At 44.9% G+C, this 15,492-nt stretch overlaps 1 protein-coding gene across 1 annotated transcript in view; it reads right to left on the bottom strand.

Annotated features, from left to right (window-relative positions):
- gpc3 (glypican 3) overlaps window positions 1-15,492 on the bottom strand; it is a 91,724-nt gene that overhangs the window by 74,809 nt on the left and 1,423 nt on the right. The window contains exon 2 of the mRNA XM_076103015.1: window positions 6,837-6,998. Within this exon, the coding sequence (XP_075959130.1) occupies window positions 6,837-6,998 (162 nt within the window). The remainder of the gene's footprint in view (window positions 1-6,836; window positions 6,999-15,492) is intronic.

The following is a 15,492-nucleotide window of genomic DNA, read 5'->3' as shown; positions in this document are numbered from 1 at the left end:
ACAGCCTTCCACTAGACACCTTCATGAAGGTTACATGAATTCCGTGCAATTTTTTCCCTTTTTCTTTATTTTTCAAGGTGCAAAAATTGGATATTCAGAGCTTTAATATAGCAGTAAACAACTATTTGCTGTGTGGAGATGTAGTGAAGTAATAAATATACACAACGCAGCAGTAAAGGCGGTCTAGTTGGCGTGATGACGTTTCGTAGTCTCATTTAGCCACTTGTACGGACCTTTTCTAAAGACACTTAGGAGCGTTTACTGACGTGTTCTATACGGTAGAACCACACGTTAAAATATCTGAAGCTTGTGTTGCCAACAGACCTCATTTTAAGCATCTAACCAAAAACCAATGTAAAAAAAACATTGACTTTAAGAAGAGTGCAAAAATGCTGACAGGGATTTATAACTTATTCCTGTAGAACTCATTAGCTCTCGTGATATATTTAAAATGTATTTATGATATATATGTTTAACACATTCCCATTACACACACATTGGATTCCCATGCAGACCATGTCATCTTAATTCAATGGCAAACTGCACACAAACATGCAGTTTGTATTTGCCTTTGGTGATTCACTGTTCCACAAGCAGTACACTGGATAATGAGAGGAAGAACTAAGAAGGGCGGCGTCACTGGTGCTGTACCTGGATGTGTGTGCTGCTTACAGTATGTGTCTATAGCTGCAGATGATGTTTCTTCCTGCAGGCTGACAAACACTCAAATAATCTCTCAGGCTGTTCACTGCGAAGAGACACTGACTTTATTTTGTTTCCCTTCTTTGTGGCTCCAGAGCACCGAGAGGAACTCAGAACTCAAACAGACAGCGCGCTTCTCTGTATTACGCCGCTTTATTAAGTATCAATCTGCACAACAGTTTGCCAGCCCAGCAGAGTGCTCAAAAAGTACCGAAAAAAACCTCATTACGAGCGAACCAAGAAGTGACGCGTAATGATAAAACGCGGCAATTAAGTTGAAATCAAATTACGAGCTGATAGAAGAAGACGTGGTAATGGCGGGTAAACCCCATCGTGTCTGGTAAACGATGCTCGAAGGAACCCCTTGGACATTGCAAAAAACTGCCTCTCCCCGTCATTAAGTTATCAGATTAGCCCGGTGCAGCGAGTAAACAACTTCAGACATCTCGCAGCAGGCACGCTACCAGTCCTACCAGTCCCCGCTCTTATTGGATTACTACGGGAGACTTCTCCAGAAGACAAAACGACTCCATGGAGAGCGCGAGGCGAAGGGGATGATTATTGGAGTGCAGATGATGGGAGGAACAGAGGAAAAGGTCTGCTCGGGCCAGACGCCCGCAGCACTTTGGATCGAGCGGATGGCTAACGAGCAGGAGACAGGGAATGGATGCAGAGGGCAGCGTGATCCGATTTTGATTATTGGCTGCTGGGTGGGAGAGGCGGCCGGGGGCCTGCCAGGTTCCGCCTCATCCGCCTCCTGCCACATCTCGTTTGGGCTACTGCCACGGCGATCGTCCATTCAGCACTATCGGAGACAAACGAGGGCGAGCGGCTGTCAAGGTCAACAACCGCCTCCACCGGGGGCCACAGGGGGTCGGCCATTCTAATGCCTTATACACTTACAGTAATTAAAACCCGTCCAGGAGAAGCGGGGGAAGTCGATAGAATTTTTCTTTGAGAGCGCTAATGAGATGCTAATTTTGTTGGCCAGCTAGGAACGAGGTATGAGGAACTCAAGGACACAAAAGAAGATTTTTTTTCCCCCGTCACTTCTGTTGAGTTAACTTTTTCAAATATGGCGTGTGTGTGTGTCTGTGTGTGTGTGTGTGTGTGTGTGTGTGTGTGTGTGTGTGTGTGTGTGTGTGTGTGTATGTATGCCCTCACGGATATTCTGCAAGTTTGTCGAGCAGGGGGAGACCGCGGGTTGCTCGTTGTCTTTATAGCGGATCAAAAGATATGAGCATCCTTTCAAGCGCCTTCCAAACTCCCGCTCATTTACAGAGCGTGGCCCCCGTGAGCTCAGAGTAAAGTGGAGAAAGCTCCCCCGCCTCGCAGCGACGAGTGAAGCCACATACAGATTGCCCTCACGCTGCCTGAAAGTAGTCCAAGTGAGACCTGTTTTCGAACACCCCACTGAGCCATCCTTCTATGGGCTCATTGAGTCATTCCAGGAGCACCAGGCTGGCTGTCCCACTTTTTTTTTTTTCTCTCTCTCCAGCAGATATCACACAGACTCTCTGATATCTGCACACGCTCACGCTGCTCAACTTTCCTCGCCACATGTTTGACTACAGAAGCAATCGGGCCAACCCTGTCCTCTCATGTTTATTAACAGGGTTCACTCTTTGGACTCGAGTGCGACTCCCCCCTCGGGCCCGCGGAGGAGCGTGGAGCTGCGATGAAACCGAGCAGACATCCGTGTGGTCTTGTTCTCTCAGGAGTCAGGAGAGGCTCCTTTCCTGATGTGTCGCTTTACACAACAAAATAGGTCGCGCCCGCGGTGCCGCTCAGCCACGGAGGCTTTCGGCTTTTTTCTTTAAAAAAAAAGCTTAAATAAAAGCTTGTCTCATTAACAAAGGATAATCTAATTTCTGATCTGCAAGCTCGGGGGGGATGAGCAGTAGCAGCGCCGCTCTGAAGGACACATCGGCAGGGAAGTAACAACAATTAGAGCTGCCAGTCACCCAAAATGCCAGTTGGTTTTGGATGAGTTGTACAAAGGATACAGACAGAAGAGATGACTGAGGGAGAGGGGATGATGTATAATCACACCACAAACATAAATCTGTGCTTAAGTCAGCTTCAGCCACAGTGTAAAGACATTGGCCCCTTTCACACAGCCTGTTCCGCCTCTCTTCTCTGTATGAAAGGTACGGAGGCAGAATGTTCCACCACTGAGCCGGCAGCAAAGGTACTCATAGAGCCGAACCTACACTGTCACTGTGAAAGGATGACAGCATGCACGACATTTTGATGGCCTGTTTTTGTTGTGCCCTGACCAACGGGAAACAAAAAAAAAAACGCTAGCCGCAGTTAGCAGCTCCTAACCGATGAATAGCAGAAAATTGGGGAGACAACGAGGTCCAGAAGCTCTCTGAGATATCTGAAATCACACACTGAGGCGGCATTGTCCCGCAATTGTTTGGTTCAGCGTGAAAAAGCAAAGTCGGCATAATGGCAGACAGTCTTTACAGCCGTACTGTGTAGTCTCTGTGTGAAAGGGGGCTTTTGTTTTGCACTCGTTGCAGCCTTGAAGTAGAGCTGGGTCGCTTTACCTCAGACCTCCACACATACAACACTTACTTCACACCTCACTTCTTTGTGTCTTTCTAGTGCTCAAACATTGATAATAATTCATTCATTCATTCATTAGTCAAGGAGCAGGAAATTAATTAACTTTTGGTTTTTATCAGGCAAAAATTCTAAACATGGTGAATTGAATACCCTGTGTTTTTAGATTGATAAATGGACAAAATGGTCAATTTTCAAGCCGTCTCCTAAAATACAACTGCTAATGTGCAACAGAAAATACATTTTGAAACATCAGATAAATTATGGCATTTTCTATCGACAAAATGAGGAAATGTTGGAAAATAATGATGGTAAATATATTTGCAATATTTGATCTTGCAATACAATCTCCACTCATAGCATCCACAGCATTCTAACACTTAGTAATGGTTGTGTTCAGGCACTCAGCACTCGGTTAAGGTGAATTGCGTAAAACAGCCGTGCCCAAACAAATCAGTGGTATATAAATGGCATTTAAAGGAGACAGGTGTGCAATTTGAGTTTGCAAGCTTACAGTAAGTCCTGACCTATGCGATGAGCATTTTTTGTTGTCTAGATTTAGCACCTCCAAAATGTAGGCTGCATGCTTGTTAAACCACAATGTTTCATTTTCTATTTTTACATGTTTTATTACGTATGTAATTAGTAAAGTAACGTTATAATTGTTGCATTAATGAGTGATTGGTAACTTTTCCAACTAACCTCCTGGTCGTACTCCCTGTGACAGGTAAACTGATGTTGATGTGCAGAATCAGCCACCATTACCGCTGTCCTCTTGACTAAAACTCTGCAATAAATTCCACGTATCCACTCCCCTCTAGGCTGCTCGGTGATGTGCAGCAACACATACTAATACACGCCTTAGAAATATTGGACTCCATCATTTATTTTCTAAATTAAATTCTTGGCATGCACAAGATCAGCTTCTCATTTGAAAAGATTAGATTTAAAGATGGCCGTCCTGCACAGCTTTAGAGATTCTCATTTTGAACTAAATTGACAGCATCAGGCCATTGAGCGTGAGGCAAGCACAGCACACGGGGGAAGATGATGTTATGATCTCGCTAATGTGAATCAAAATGAAATCCAAGAGTCCGTCCCATATCGGAGTGGATGCTGCAGTCTATCCATTACGTAGTGGTTCCCTGGTTTACTATAAAGAGATCCGATAAGGCTCATTAGATTGGCAAATGGCATATGAGGCATTCTGCACAGGAGCCACGCATCATTAGAAATTCCTAATGCCTTGCCTATTTCCTGGTATTGATCTAGAAGAAGCCTTAGGTTAAAGCGGCCTGTCATCTCACCGCTTAAAAGACAAACATAGAGAGCCATTACTTTTTCTATTGTTAGGAGAAGTTGACTTCAAAAGGGCGAAAACCTCTGGTGGAGTCTGAGGCTTGGGGGGGAAGCGGAGCAGGGCAGGTGGAGCTGGAAGGAGAGGGGGATGCAGGGATAGAGAGAACACTCAGAGAGATGGGAGATGAGAGGAGTGGAGAGGGGAAGCCCTTTGATCTCTGGCAGGAGCGAGCTCATGGAGAAAAAAAGAGACAGAGAGCAGCAAAGAAGATTGCAAACAAGGCATGCACTCAATTCCCAATTGCGGCGCGAACACGAGCAGAAGAGACAGACGGAAGGGAGAAAGAAGGAGAGAGAAAAGTCAAGCAGATTGAGCGAGACAGAGATGGAGAGAGAGGATGACAGGGTCAGAGAGAGAGAGAGAGAGAGAGAAGAAAAGAAAGAGGATGAAAATGAAGTAGAGGGAAACAGATAAGACCAGGATGTTAAAAGGATTTCAGTCCGGGGGCTGTTTGGGGAGTTCTCTCAAGTCCTATGCTAAAGCAATTAGCATTGAACCCCCTTCTAGGAAAGTGCAGCCAAACCACAGCGGCAGTCTCTAACGTAGTTAGTGCGTAACAACCAAGTCGAGCAAACCCCACGGTCCCCATTAAACCTAAACTTTTAATTGGCGTGTCAGGATGGTGCTGCGTTTCGCAACCCGTGAGCGTGCGCTCTCAGAAAGAAAGTCGGCCCAGTGAGTCTGCACGTCCCACTTCAAGTGGAAACCCAGAGACAGTGAACAGAGCTGCTGCGCTGGATTGAGAAGGCCTGCGTAGCGTGATCCCAAAAGCTCAGCATTAAATGTGAAACGGGATGTTTCATAACTTCTGTTGCCAACATGGCTGCGCTGTTGAAGAAAGGGTTGTGTACGCCTTTGTTGTCGGGGAGTTTACTTGATACTAGTTCCTTAAGTTTACAACCGTCAAAGTTATTTTGTTAAAGTGAGCCGATGGAATGTTTGTTGGACAGTAGAAATGATGACATAATGATAAAATATAGAGTAATATTAGCACAGGGAGTAAAGACACCTAGCAGACGGCTCCCGCCTGTCACTCAAAGTGGCCACGCCCTTAATTATCCATAAGACTTTAAGCGTAACTCAATCTGTACAGTAAATATGAAGCCTCTGCCAGCAGTCGGCTAGCTTAGCTTAGCGACAGGCCTGGAAACAGCTTGCTTATCTCTGTCCAAAGGTAACAAGATCTGCATTCTAGCACCTCTAAAGACCTCTAAGCTAACCGGCTGTTCCATGGTAGCTTCATATTTACAGACTTGAAAGTGGTTCCAAGCTCCTCATGTCACTCTAACGAAATAGAGGAAAGAAAGGCAATAAGCATAGCTCCTAAGATGTCGAACTACTCCATTAATTATCAGGCCTTATTAAAGGTCTTTGTTGCTGCTTGACTGAAGGTTTTCTTAAACACTTGAGAACTTTGATGGGAACTTTGAGAAATTTGGTTTAGCCAATAATAGGAGAAAAAGAAAGGAGGTAGCAGAGCTTTAAAGAATATTTAAAGCATTCAGCATGGGGACACTGATTTAATGGTGTCCCACAGTTCCTGCTGACTTCCCTGTCCACTCGCTCACTTCCAGCAGTCACCTGCCTCCTCGCTGTTTCAGCTGACAGCAGTTGAACCTCAGTGTCTCCAGGTTTTGACGATTCACTGACGATTCATTGACGAAATCACTGTTGCACTGAAGTGTTATATAGCGCACACATCTGTTAGCCAGAAACCAGTCACACCAGTCTGTCTGCTCTGACCTCTCTCATCTGTGAGTGCTTTCCCAGGAACCCACTGCTGACTGGCATTTTTTTCCATTCTGTGAATGTAACAGACTTCGCCGACTGCAGTGCGCCAAAATCTCAGGAGGCCGTCACTTTCCGGAACAACATGTCTGGCACCGACAACCATGCTACATCTAAAGTCACTTTAACCACATGTCTCTCTGCCTTTCCAACATTTAGTTGAACAGCAGCTGAGCGTCTCTTCCCTGTCTGCGAGCATTACTTCTGCTTTTATTTTATTTTCTGTGTGTGCGACTCACCGTCTGGAGGAGTGGGCCCGCTGACGTGAACAGGGACTCGTAGCCAAGAAAGTGGATACTTAGTGTGCCGATTTGAGGACGTCAGTTATCAGTTTAAAAATGCAATTGTGATGATGTTTCTTTTTCTCTCTGTGCCAGTTAAAGAAAGCAAGCTTGAGACTGTGCTCACTGCTTACCTTGGAATATGGCGGCGTTCTGGATGATGAGACGTTTGAGTTGAGCACTGACAACCTGCAGACCGGACTCCAGGTTGCTGCGTGCAGCAACCTGATACCGCTCCTCCATTTTCTTGGAACAGCAGGTCGGGCCTTTGGTTTGGCAAACCTGCAGATCGGCACCTGGCAGGGAATCAGCAGAGACAGGACAGGAGGCTGGATGAGCGCAAGGGACAGGAGCTGCAAAGACACTTTTGTTTGATTTTCAAAAAAAACAAAAAAAAAAACAGAAGCCCCTCTTCCTTCACACACAAAAAAGATTCAGCCGCATCCTCTGCATGCTAAACACAAGAAACTCTATCTACAGCAGATTCTGCAGCCTTAATGAGCGCGCGATCGTTATGTAGAGGGTGTCGTATTTAGCCGGGCCGGAGTCAAAAATAAAATGCTGCTGAAAAATAAAAGAGGCATTTTGATTGCACATTCAAGTGATACACCAGAGCTGTGTTGTTGTCCCCGGAGATCAATTTGGTCAACAGAAAGTTTCCCAACACTCCGGGCTACACTTTTCGCACGGAGGATCAAAAAAAAGAGGATTTTTTTTAGGGCACAAAGATGAGAGCCAGGAGCAGATCAGCGTGCACACAAACAAACCACGGCTTCAGAATACGACATTGACAAAACAGAGAAACATTGAAGGTGATGAAACAACATTTGTGCACCTGGCCACTGACATCGCTGGTTGTTTACGCAGGCGAGGAATAATTAGTTTCTTTTGAAAAGGTGCAGATGTAAGCCAGTTAAGGCAAAACTAAGGTGACAAGGACGTTTAACTCCGAGGTAGCCACGCACCAACCGGATCAAAGGAAATTAATTCAATTTGAAAAAAACAACCAAGATCCCAGTGAGGAGGGCGATAAAGACGACGCGGTTAGAAGAGAGTCCGATAGCGAGGGGGCCTCAGCTGCTGCGAGGGAACTGCAGTTTTGTGTGACGATGCACGGCGGGGCCATCTTCTACAAAGAGCCCTCCTCTCTCGTTTTATTACGAGAACATGCCTCAGCTGTGGCGATGTCATTGCAACGCTGTACAACATGTATCCTAAAAGAGACTTTAAACGTAGTTCAATCCGAAGTTGCTGTTACCGGTGCCTTTGCAAAAGAGGGAACTACTCAGAATGTATGTCGCAGTTCTCACGATTCTGTGCCAGAACACATCTATTGAAAAGAGAAAGGTCCAGTGGAACACGTTTCTACACACAAGCTATACATTTTACAGCCTTTTCCCAAATCGCTCCTCTAAAACGATGCACACGCAGACATCACACAGACATAAATAGGCCAAAACCATCTGATGTTTAAATACAAAGAGGAGCTCCCTCTCCTTAGTGCCTCGCCTCTCTCCCTCCCTCCCTCTCTCTCTCTGTTCCGTGTGGCTGTTCAAAGCTTCGGCTGTAGTCGTAATGTGCCAGGCTGCGTCTAGGAGTTGTCTGCGGGATCCGCTGCTGCCTGAGAGGTGTCAGTGACAAGGGGCCTGATGGAGGGAGAGGTAAACAAATGTCAGGGGAGTCTGCTGGTTGCGATGCAGGGGATAGGGAGACGAAGCCTGGGGATTAATGTATATATTTGTATAAAAAGTCTTGACAACAAGCGTGTCAAAAGACAGAGGGGAAAGGCTTTTGTCGAGACGGAGGGTTTATCTTAATATGAAAAGTGAATGTCTCTATTTGAGGATTTGCCTCTCTGGGGTCTTCAAACAATAGATCCTCAGAAACAAAAAGCTCAGACTGTAGCAAAGAGAGCAGCAGGCATGGGGGGGGAAGTTAAACTAGCAGGAGATCAGCAACAAAGTGGCAGTCCTCATAATTAACAAGTGCCCCCCCCCCCCCCCCCAACTCACTCCCGCTGCCCATCAGGGTTTGAGATGGAGAGTCTAATGAGTGAAACAGGCAATAAAACTGTCACGCGGCACCTTTTGTATGCGCACTGACAGCCTTAATATCTTAAATCAATACCGACAAAGGACTCCTGACAGATAAGATCAAGCTAATTTCAGACTGCTGGGGCTAAATTATTAAGCTGTCAATAACAGCGCCATAGGTGAGGCGAGCGCGCGGCCGGTGCTGAGGGGGGGAGACGGGGATTTAGCAATTATCTCCCGCAAAACAGACAGTCGCATCTGCACGTTTGTCGTGCAGATGATAAATGTGTTTCATTACAGAAGTTCCACGGCGCTGAGGAATAAGTGAAGGATTCGACAGGAAAAAAAAAAAAAGAAGAGATTCCCCGTGGAGCTTCACAAATAATAAAAGCCCACCGTCTAAATAAAGCCTTCTCTCTGACTGACGGATCACTTGGGAACCAGCTTCCTGCTTCTCCTCTTTGCGTTAGGCTCACCCCCCCCCCCCCCCCCCCCCCCCCCTTCTCTCTCTCTCTCTCTCTCTCTCTCTCTTTTCATATAAATATATTCCCTGTCATCCCTGCACAGTTTTGTTCTGAGCTTGTTTCACTCGTCCTACCTTGAGCTTAATAGCTACCGGGCACCGGCGGCACCTTTTCCCTATCAGCCCCGTTATTGGCTAATTAGTCGATTCATTTGGTGTCCCGATGGCCACTTCTCTCAAACACAATGAAGACAGACAAGGTGCGAGGCCGGGAGCAATCTAGATGTAAATCCCCCCCCCCCCCCCCCCCCCCACCCTTCCAACATGCAATCTCGCTCCAAGGTGACGCCTTTTAAATTATTACCTCCTTTCAATCAATACTCTGAAGCGGACCGTTCAACATGCAGAGCAGCTGCCGAGCTCTTTGAATGGCTTTTTAAAAACGCATTGATCGCCCTCCAGTTTGTCACAGCCCCTTTTTTTTCATCCGACGATCCTTTATTGCTGCTTGGCTCGTGAAATAAAAGTTTCTGTTGAAATGCCAGGGGTGAAAACTCCCACAGTCCTGTGTATACAGAGAGAGAGAGAGAGAGAGAGAGAGAGAGAGAGAGAGAGGGGTCCCTTCACATCTCTAACAAGCTCGGGGACTGGGGGGGGGCAGCCACAAATACACTGTCTCTCTTTGGCTTCCCGGCACCAATTAGAAAGCTATCACTTTGCAAGTTTAATAGCCGAGACCATGGGGGAAAAACAAGTTGTATTAAAATATAGAATATGTTAAAAGCCGTTCATTACGGGGTATAAATTATACATCAGCTACCAGTGTCGAGTGGGAGCACGTGGGACTCCTTGGCTTCCTCTCCGGTGTCACTTTGTAGAGACAATAAATGAAATGAAGACTTACTATGGGTCATGTCATTAGCTACCAGGGATTACGACTGTTTTAAGCGTTTTTCAGCGCTTTGCTGACTGCTCTACTTGTAAAGGCGTTTTGATGAAGCAATCATTTGAAAGCTGAGAGCGTGGATGTGAACGAGGCCCGGTCTCTGTTGTCTGGAGTGTACACAAAACACAAGTGTCCTTCATTATAAAGAGGGCTGTTTCCAGAGAGGAGATGGGAATAAACAAAGCACCAATCGCTGCTTGATTAGACACAAAGACCTCTCGCGTCAGGTCACACTGATCCACCTTATTAGTGTCGTTTCAACAGCAGGAGCGTTTGTTCTTTTGTCGTTCACTTTTTTCCCGTAATAAACAAACAACAGTTGACCTGACCCCCGCAGCTAATTACCGAGAAGTCCTGGACCTGTTGTTGGCATCCTGCTCAGCAATATCAAACGACATGACAGTCGAGTTGTTTCAGCTCAGAGGAGGAAGAAAAGGGGGAAACTGTTCAGGATGTTGTGTTAGAATAAGTGACAGCTGGAGGTCCCGGGTTCGATTCCAGCCTTGTAGGGTTGTACGGGTCTGAGGTTTTCACGGATTGACCTCAGAAACTATCACGGTTTCACGGTGTTATGGCCGTCCACACACTAAACGATAACTATAGGTACATCGTTCTCTTTCTTCTCAACTCTGTGGTGCTGAAAGATGCACAGCAGCGGCTACTTTTCAACTGTTTTCTTATTTATAACCTTATGTTATTAATATGCGGATATATTTTATTTCTACCTCTGGACGGCCCTTTACATTATTAATATTATTATTTTATTTTACATTTAGAATGACCCTTAAAGGAATGATATCAGTATCATAATTAAAATATTATTATAATATATTAAAGTAAGAATTATAGCAATACTTTAAATTAACAACTAAATGAAACATGAACATTGTCTTTTTAATCGTGTCCCATGATTAATAAATTAACATATTTGTAGGTGCAGCCACACTGCTCCTGCCTGCACCTTTAACTCTCCCGCACACTCACTTACTGTACTTTCTTTTTTTTTTTTTTTAAATACTGCACAGAAGCAAATGTACACGGTATGATCCCGCGGTGTACCGTGATACCAGTACAAACCCTTGGAGCCCTTTGTTACATGTCGTATTCCTCTCTTTCCCCAATTTCCAATCTCTACCTCTACAATGATGAACCCTCCCCTCCAAAAACAAAATCTAAAATAAATGTATAAATAAGTGGCAGCTGTCAGCTCTGCCTTGCACTACTCTCCCATCTACTGAGCCTCCAGGTCAGCTGCTGCCGTCAGAGACCCTCCACGTCCTCTGACACTGACGGAGCCGCTCTCACACACTCAGGTCCCGGGGTCGGCGCTCGAGCGCCTCTCGCTCATACACGACTACACCAGCCTCCATTCCACCTGCCGACACTCCAACCACCCACAGCAACAAAGACATGAGTGATACTCCTGCAGCACTATTTTGTTTTGAACATCTCCACCGTATAATGTTGTTGTTGTGCTGTGTTTTTTTCCTGCTCTCGCTTCTTTTTGAATCATGTTGGAGGAAAGAAAAGAAACTTTAGTGTTTTGGTGTTTTGGCCCCCTGGCACCACATGCAGCATTATTAGAATTCTGCTCTGCCTTCCTGCGGACTTCTCTCTGAATCAGCCACCTCCACACCACACACACCACCAATACAGGCTGCTGCACGACTCCCCATCATCATCATCATCATCGCACACACAGATAGAACGTGATACTTCCACCGCACAATTCCAGCAAGCCATCCTCAACATTGACGTTCATCAATCTTCCATTAGCTGAAGGCCTCGACGAAGAACTTGTGTTTCGCATTTGCTCGCCAAATCTTTTTCTCGGGCACAAAGTTCAGCAGATGTGACTGAAAACCCTTCAAGTTATTCTGTATCCATTAATGACAAGGATGCATTATGGATGACCGACAAAAAGGGGGACCAAAAATTGCACCAAGTATGTGACAAGTGGCTGCATATTTCATGCTTTTGTGAAAAAATGTAAAACAAAAAGCTCATTAGGGCAAAAGTGGAAGAGCTGGGATTTATGAAAATGCAACGTACAAGCCTGGCGCCATAACTCTGTCTCATTCTAGGTTTTAACTTTTCATGCATCGCTTAAATATTGTCGAGAACGATGAAGGACGGGTTCAATGTCATCGCTGGATATAAAGGACGGCGTAAAACACTGGAAACATGCCTGGAAAGTTTAGTATGTGACACATATTTTTCTGGTGAAAAAACTAGGATGTAATTTACTCAGGAATATAATGTGACTTAACAGGTTTTTAGAGAATTGAGAAACATTTTGCTACTTGCTACGTGGATTTGCACACAGAAATCCTCCACAAACAAACTGAACACATTAACGTGTGCAAGAATGAGTTATGAGCAAGTGAATGTGATCATCGCTGATGATGTAATGTTTCGTAACGCAACTATTTCTGCATGCCCACTGACAAACAATACATCAACACTACGTTATCCCAGTGGTTTACCAAACTATTCGGACAAACCTTCATCTAATCTTTGCTCATTTTCTTGCAAATTACTGGAAATACGAAATACTAAAATGAACTCTTTGGCTGAACAGGTCACGACCGGTAGAGACATGCGAGCACTGAAAACCAGGCCACAAAGGTTAAACCGTTGTTGTTCCACATTATTCCATCAGAAAACACCAGAGGCAGACTTGACAGTTCAGCAACGGAGACAACCTGGGCCCCCAACCAAAGGGCCCCAAACAGATACAGATTCATTACGATGTATAGATATCAAATATATTGAGTTATGTTACTATCCTACCTCACTGTACGTCAAAATATCTTACAAAAGGCCCCCAAAAATATGTAACTCAACTGTACACTTCCTACTTACTGTGTACTTAGTTCAGAGTAAACATAGTACATTTACCTGAGAGAGAAATGTTGCCGATTCAGATTTGACCAAGAAAATATAACAAAATATAACAATCCAAATACAATGCATTATTATTCATTGAACTATCCAGCATCATGCTAGAATCAAAAGCTCCACGTGAACACGTGTTACATTCAGGTGCATCGTGCTGATGATGCCCCTCTTTCACTAGCAGTAAAGATGTGAATGCAGGACTTTTACTGTGCACTATTCATAATTTTACTATTATTAATGGTTAATAGTTTTACTACGGGTAAACCATATTTGTAGCGCTTTCATCTTCCACTACTGCCAATATAACAACATTCAGTCAGCGAAAAGGTAAATCGCTAAATCTGAAAAAATGCACCCAAGTAGCGGTTACTCGCGGTCGGAAACATCGGTGAAATACTTAGCGAGGAAGTTTCCAGAAGCCTGTATTGGTCGCTTGTTTTGACATAAACACCTGCATATAAAGTAGAGCGTAGACTTCATTTAGCAGAGGTATTGTACTGCCGGTAACCTTATTAGTGTTAGCATACAAGTTCAAGTCAGCATCAAGTCATACAGCGAAAATACAGCGTTACTCACGGGGGAACAACACGTGAACAAGTCGCGGCTTCCATTCTGCTTCCTGTTAGCTAACGGCTGCTGTTGACTCCAGGGGAAGTGAAGAAGAATTCGGTCACGTTATCAGACCGTACCTCCAGCACCCAGCAGCAAAAGGAAGCGCTGTAAATGTAGGTCACGGCTGCTGCAGACGACACGCTGGACTTTCAAGCTCCGGCGTGACACCGTAGTAGCTCGAGCCTCCGCAGGTGGCGCGCGAGCTACGAGTACGCACAAAGGCGTCAGTCTGCAGAGCGCTGAGGCTCCGCCCCCCGCTGTTAAACGGAGAGGCGTTCACTTGTTTATTCAAAGTTTACTAATACCGAACGTGTCGCGTGCGGAGATATGCGAAAGGACACGCCCACACGAGCCTACACACAGATAGATGGCTTTATAGTGAGGCGAAAAACTTACTGTGGCATTCAAGGCCACACTACGTCCTCTCCCGGGCCTCGTGCGATGTGCGATGTGGGGATATGTATTTTTAAAAAGCCTAAACACTATCCATTTGATTTACATTTTAATGTGCAACCTATTTCTCCCTCACTGGCAGCACTTTGTTTTAGCATTAAGTCCTGAACTCACATCCCATTACATTTTACTACACCAGCTCCTAAAATGGGTCCTGTGAAGGTTTTAGGAGGTCTGCATAATATAAGGAATTGTTGTATATCTGCTCTGTGTCAGCACATTGGGAATGAAAGGGAGAGGCATTTTATCTTCCTATATGTTTAAATCTCCCTGTTCCTGCACTGGTGCAGCAAGTCAACATCAATCATGTAGAACTTTGTGGCTCAATGGGACAAATGTTAAAACATCATATACGTTATTTTTATTTTACATAAAGACAGTCTAATTGGGCGTCTTATAATAACCCATGTGTTTTGTCGACACTGCTGTTTGTGTACTAACAATAACAATAGTTGCAAAATCAGCCATTTTTTTCGCCTAAAATATGTTGTCCTTTTCTTCTAAATAGTGTTGGAAGTGGTGAACCCCTCTTCTTCATCGCAAACTCCTTTGACGAAGAAGGCAAAATGCAGAAAAAGATCATACAACATTTGTATCATAACAAATAAGGAAATGTTACATGTTTTATATGTTGATATGTAGAACAAATATATATTCATCTTTGTTATCTATATAGATAGACCCAAGGGTCAATCAGAACCAATCAGTGGGTGCAACTCCATTTTGGAACAAACTGTTGAAAAACTCCTAAGCAGAATTAAAAATGGACTTATCTGGAAAGCTTTGAGACCCAAAACAGAAGTAATGCATCATTTTTATTTCGCGGATTTAACACGTCATCCTTTCAAAATCACGTTTGTAAGCCAAATTGGGAACAATCGGACAGTAAAATAAAGATGTACGCATGTTTGTGGAGCTGCCTCAGGATCTGAAACCAACGGGTTTTCGAATCAGTGTTCTACGTCAATCTAAAAATCTGGCTCTGTAATTTGTTGCGTTACCATCGGACACTTGATAAAGCACTGTAGCAACCAGCTCACTTCATAAAACCAGCAATCACGCAGCAGCAGAGGAGCCGCAGGCATCTTGGGAACGTGTAAACCAAAGTAGCTCTTAAACCGGCGAGGATGAATTGTCCCTCAGCTGACTGGTGGATTGATTTCCAGTGTGAGTAATGGTTTGGAGCTTCAGGCCGTCCAGCTCAGACTGAACCCCCAGTGAAGGTGCACAGCCGCTGCTGTGCCTCACATTTGAGATGTGTGTGTGGAGGGGAGGGGGGGGGGAGGGGGAGGGGGGGGGGGGTTAAACATTTCTCTTAAAACGCACGATGGCCTCGGCGGAAGGTGTGTGATTAAAGATTCATGCACGGAAAGATGTAGGGC

Source organism: Anarhichas minor, unplaced genomic scaffold (genome assembly GCF_050575085.1).
Source record: "Anarhichas minor isolate MPS153535 unplaced genomic scaffold, ASM5057508v1 ptg000028l, whole genome shotgun sequence".
Taxonomy (NCBI): Eukaryota; Metazoa; Chordata; class Actinopteri; order Perciformes; family Anarhichadidae; genus Anarhichas; species Anarhichas minor.
Note: the sequence above shows the minus strand (reverse complement) of the source record. Positions and strands in the feature narration are given on the sequence as shown.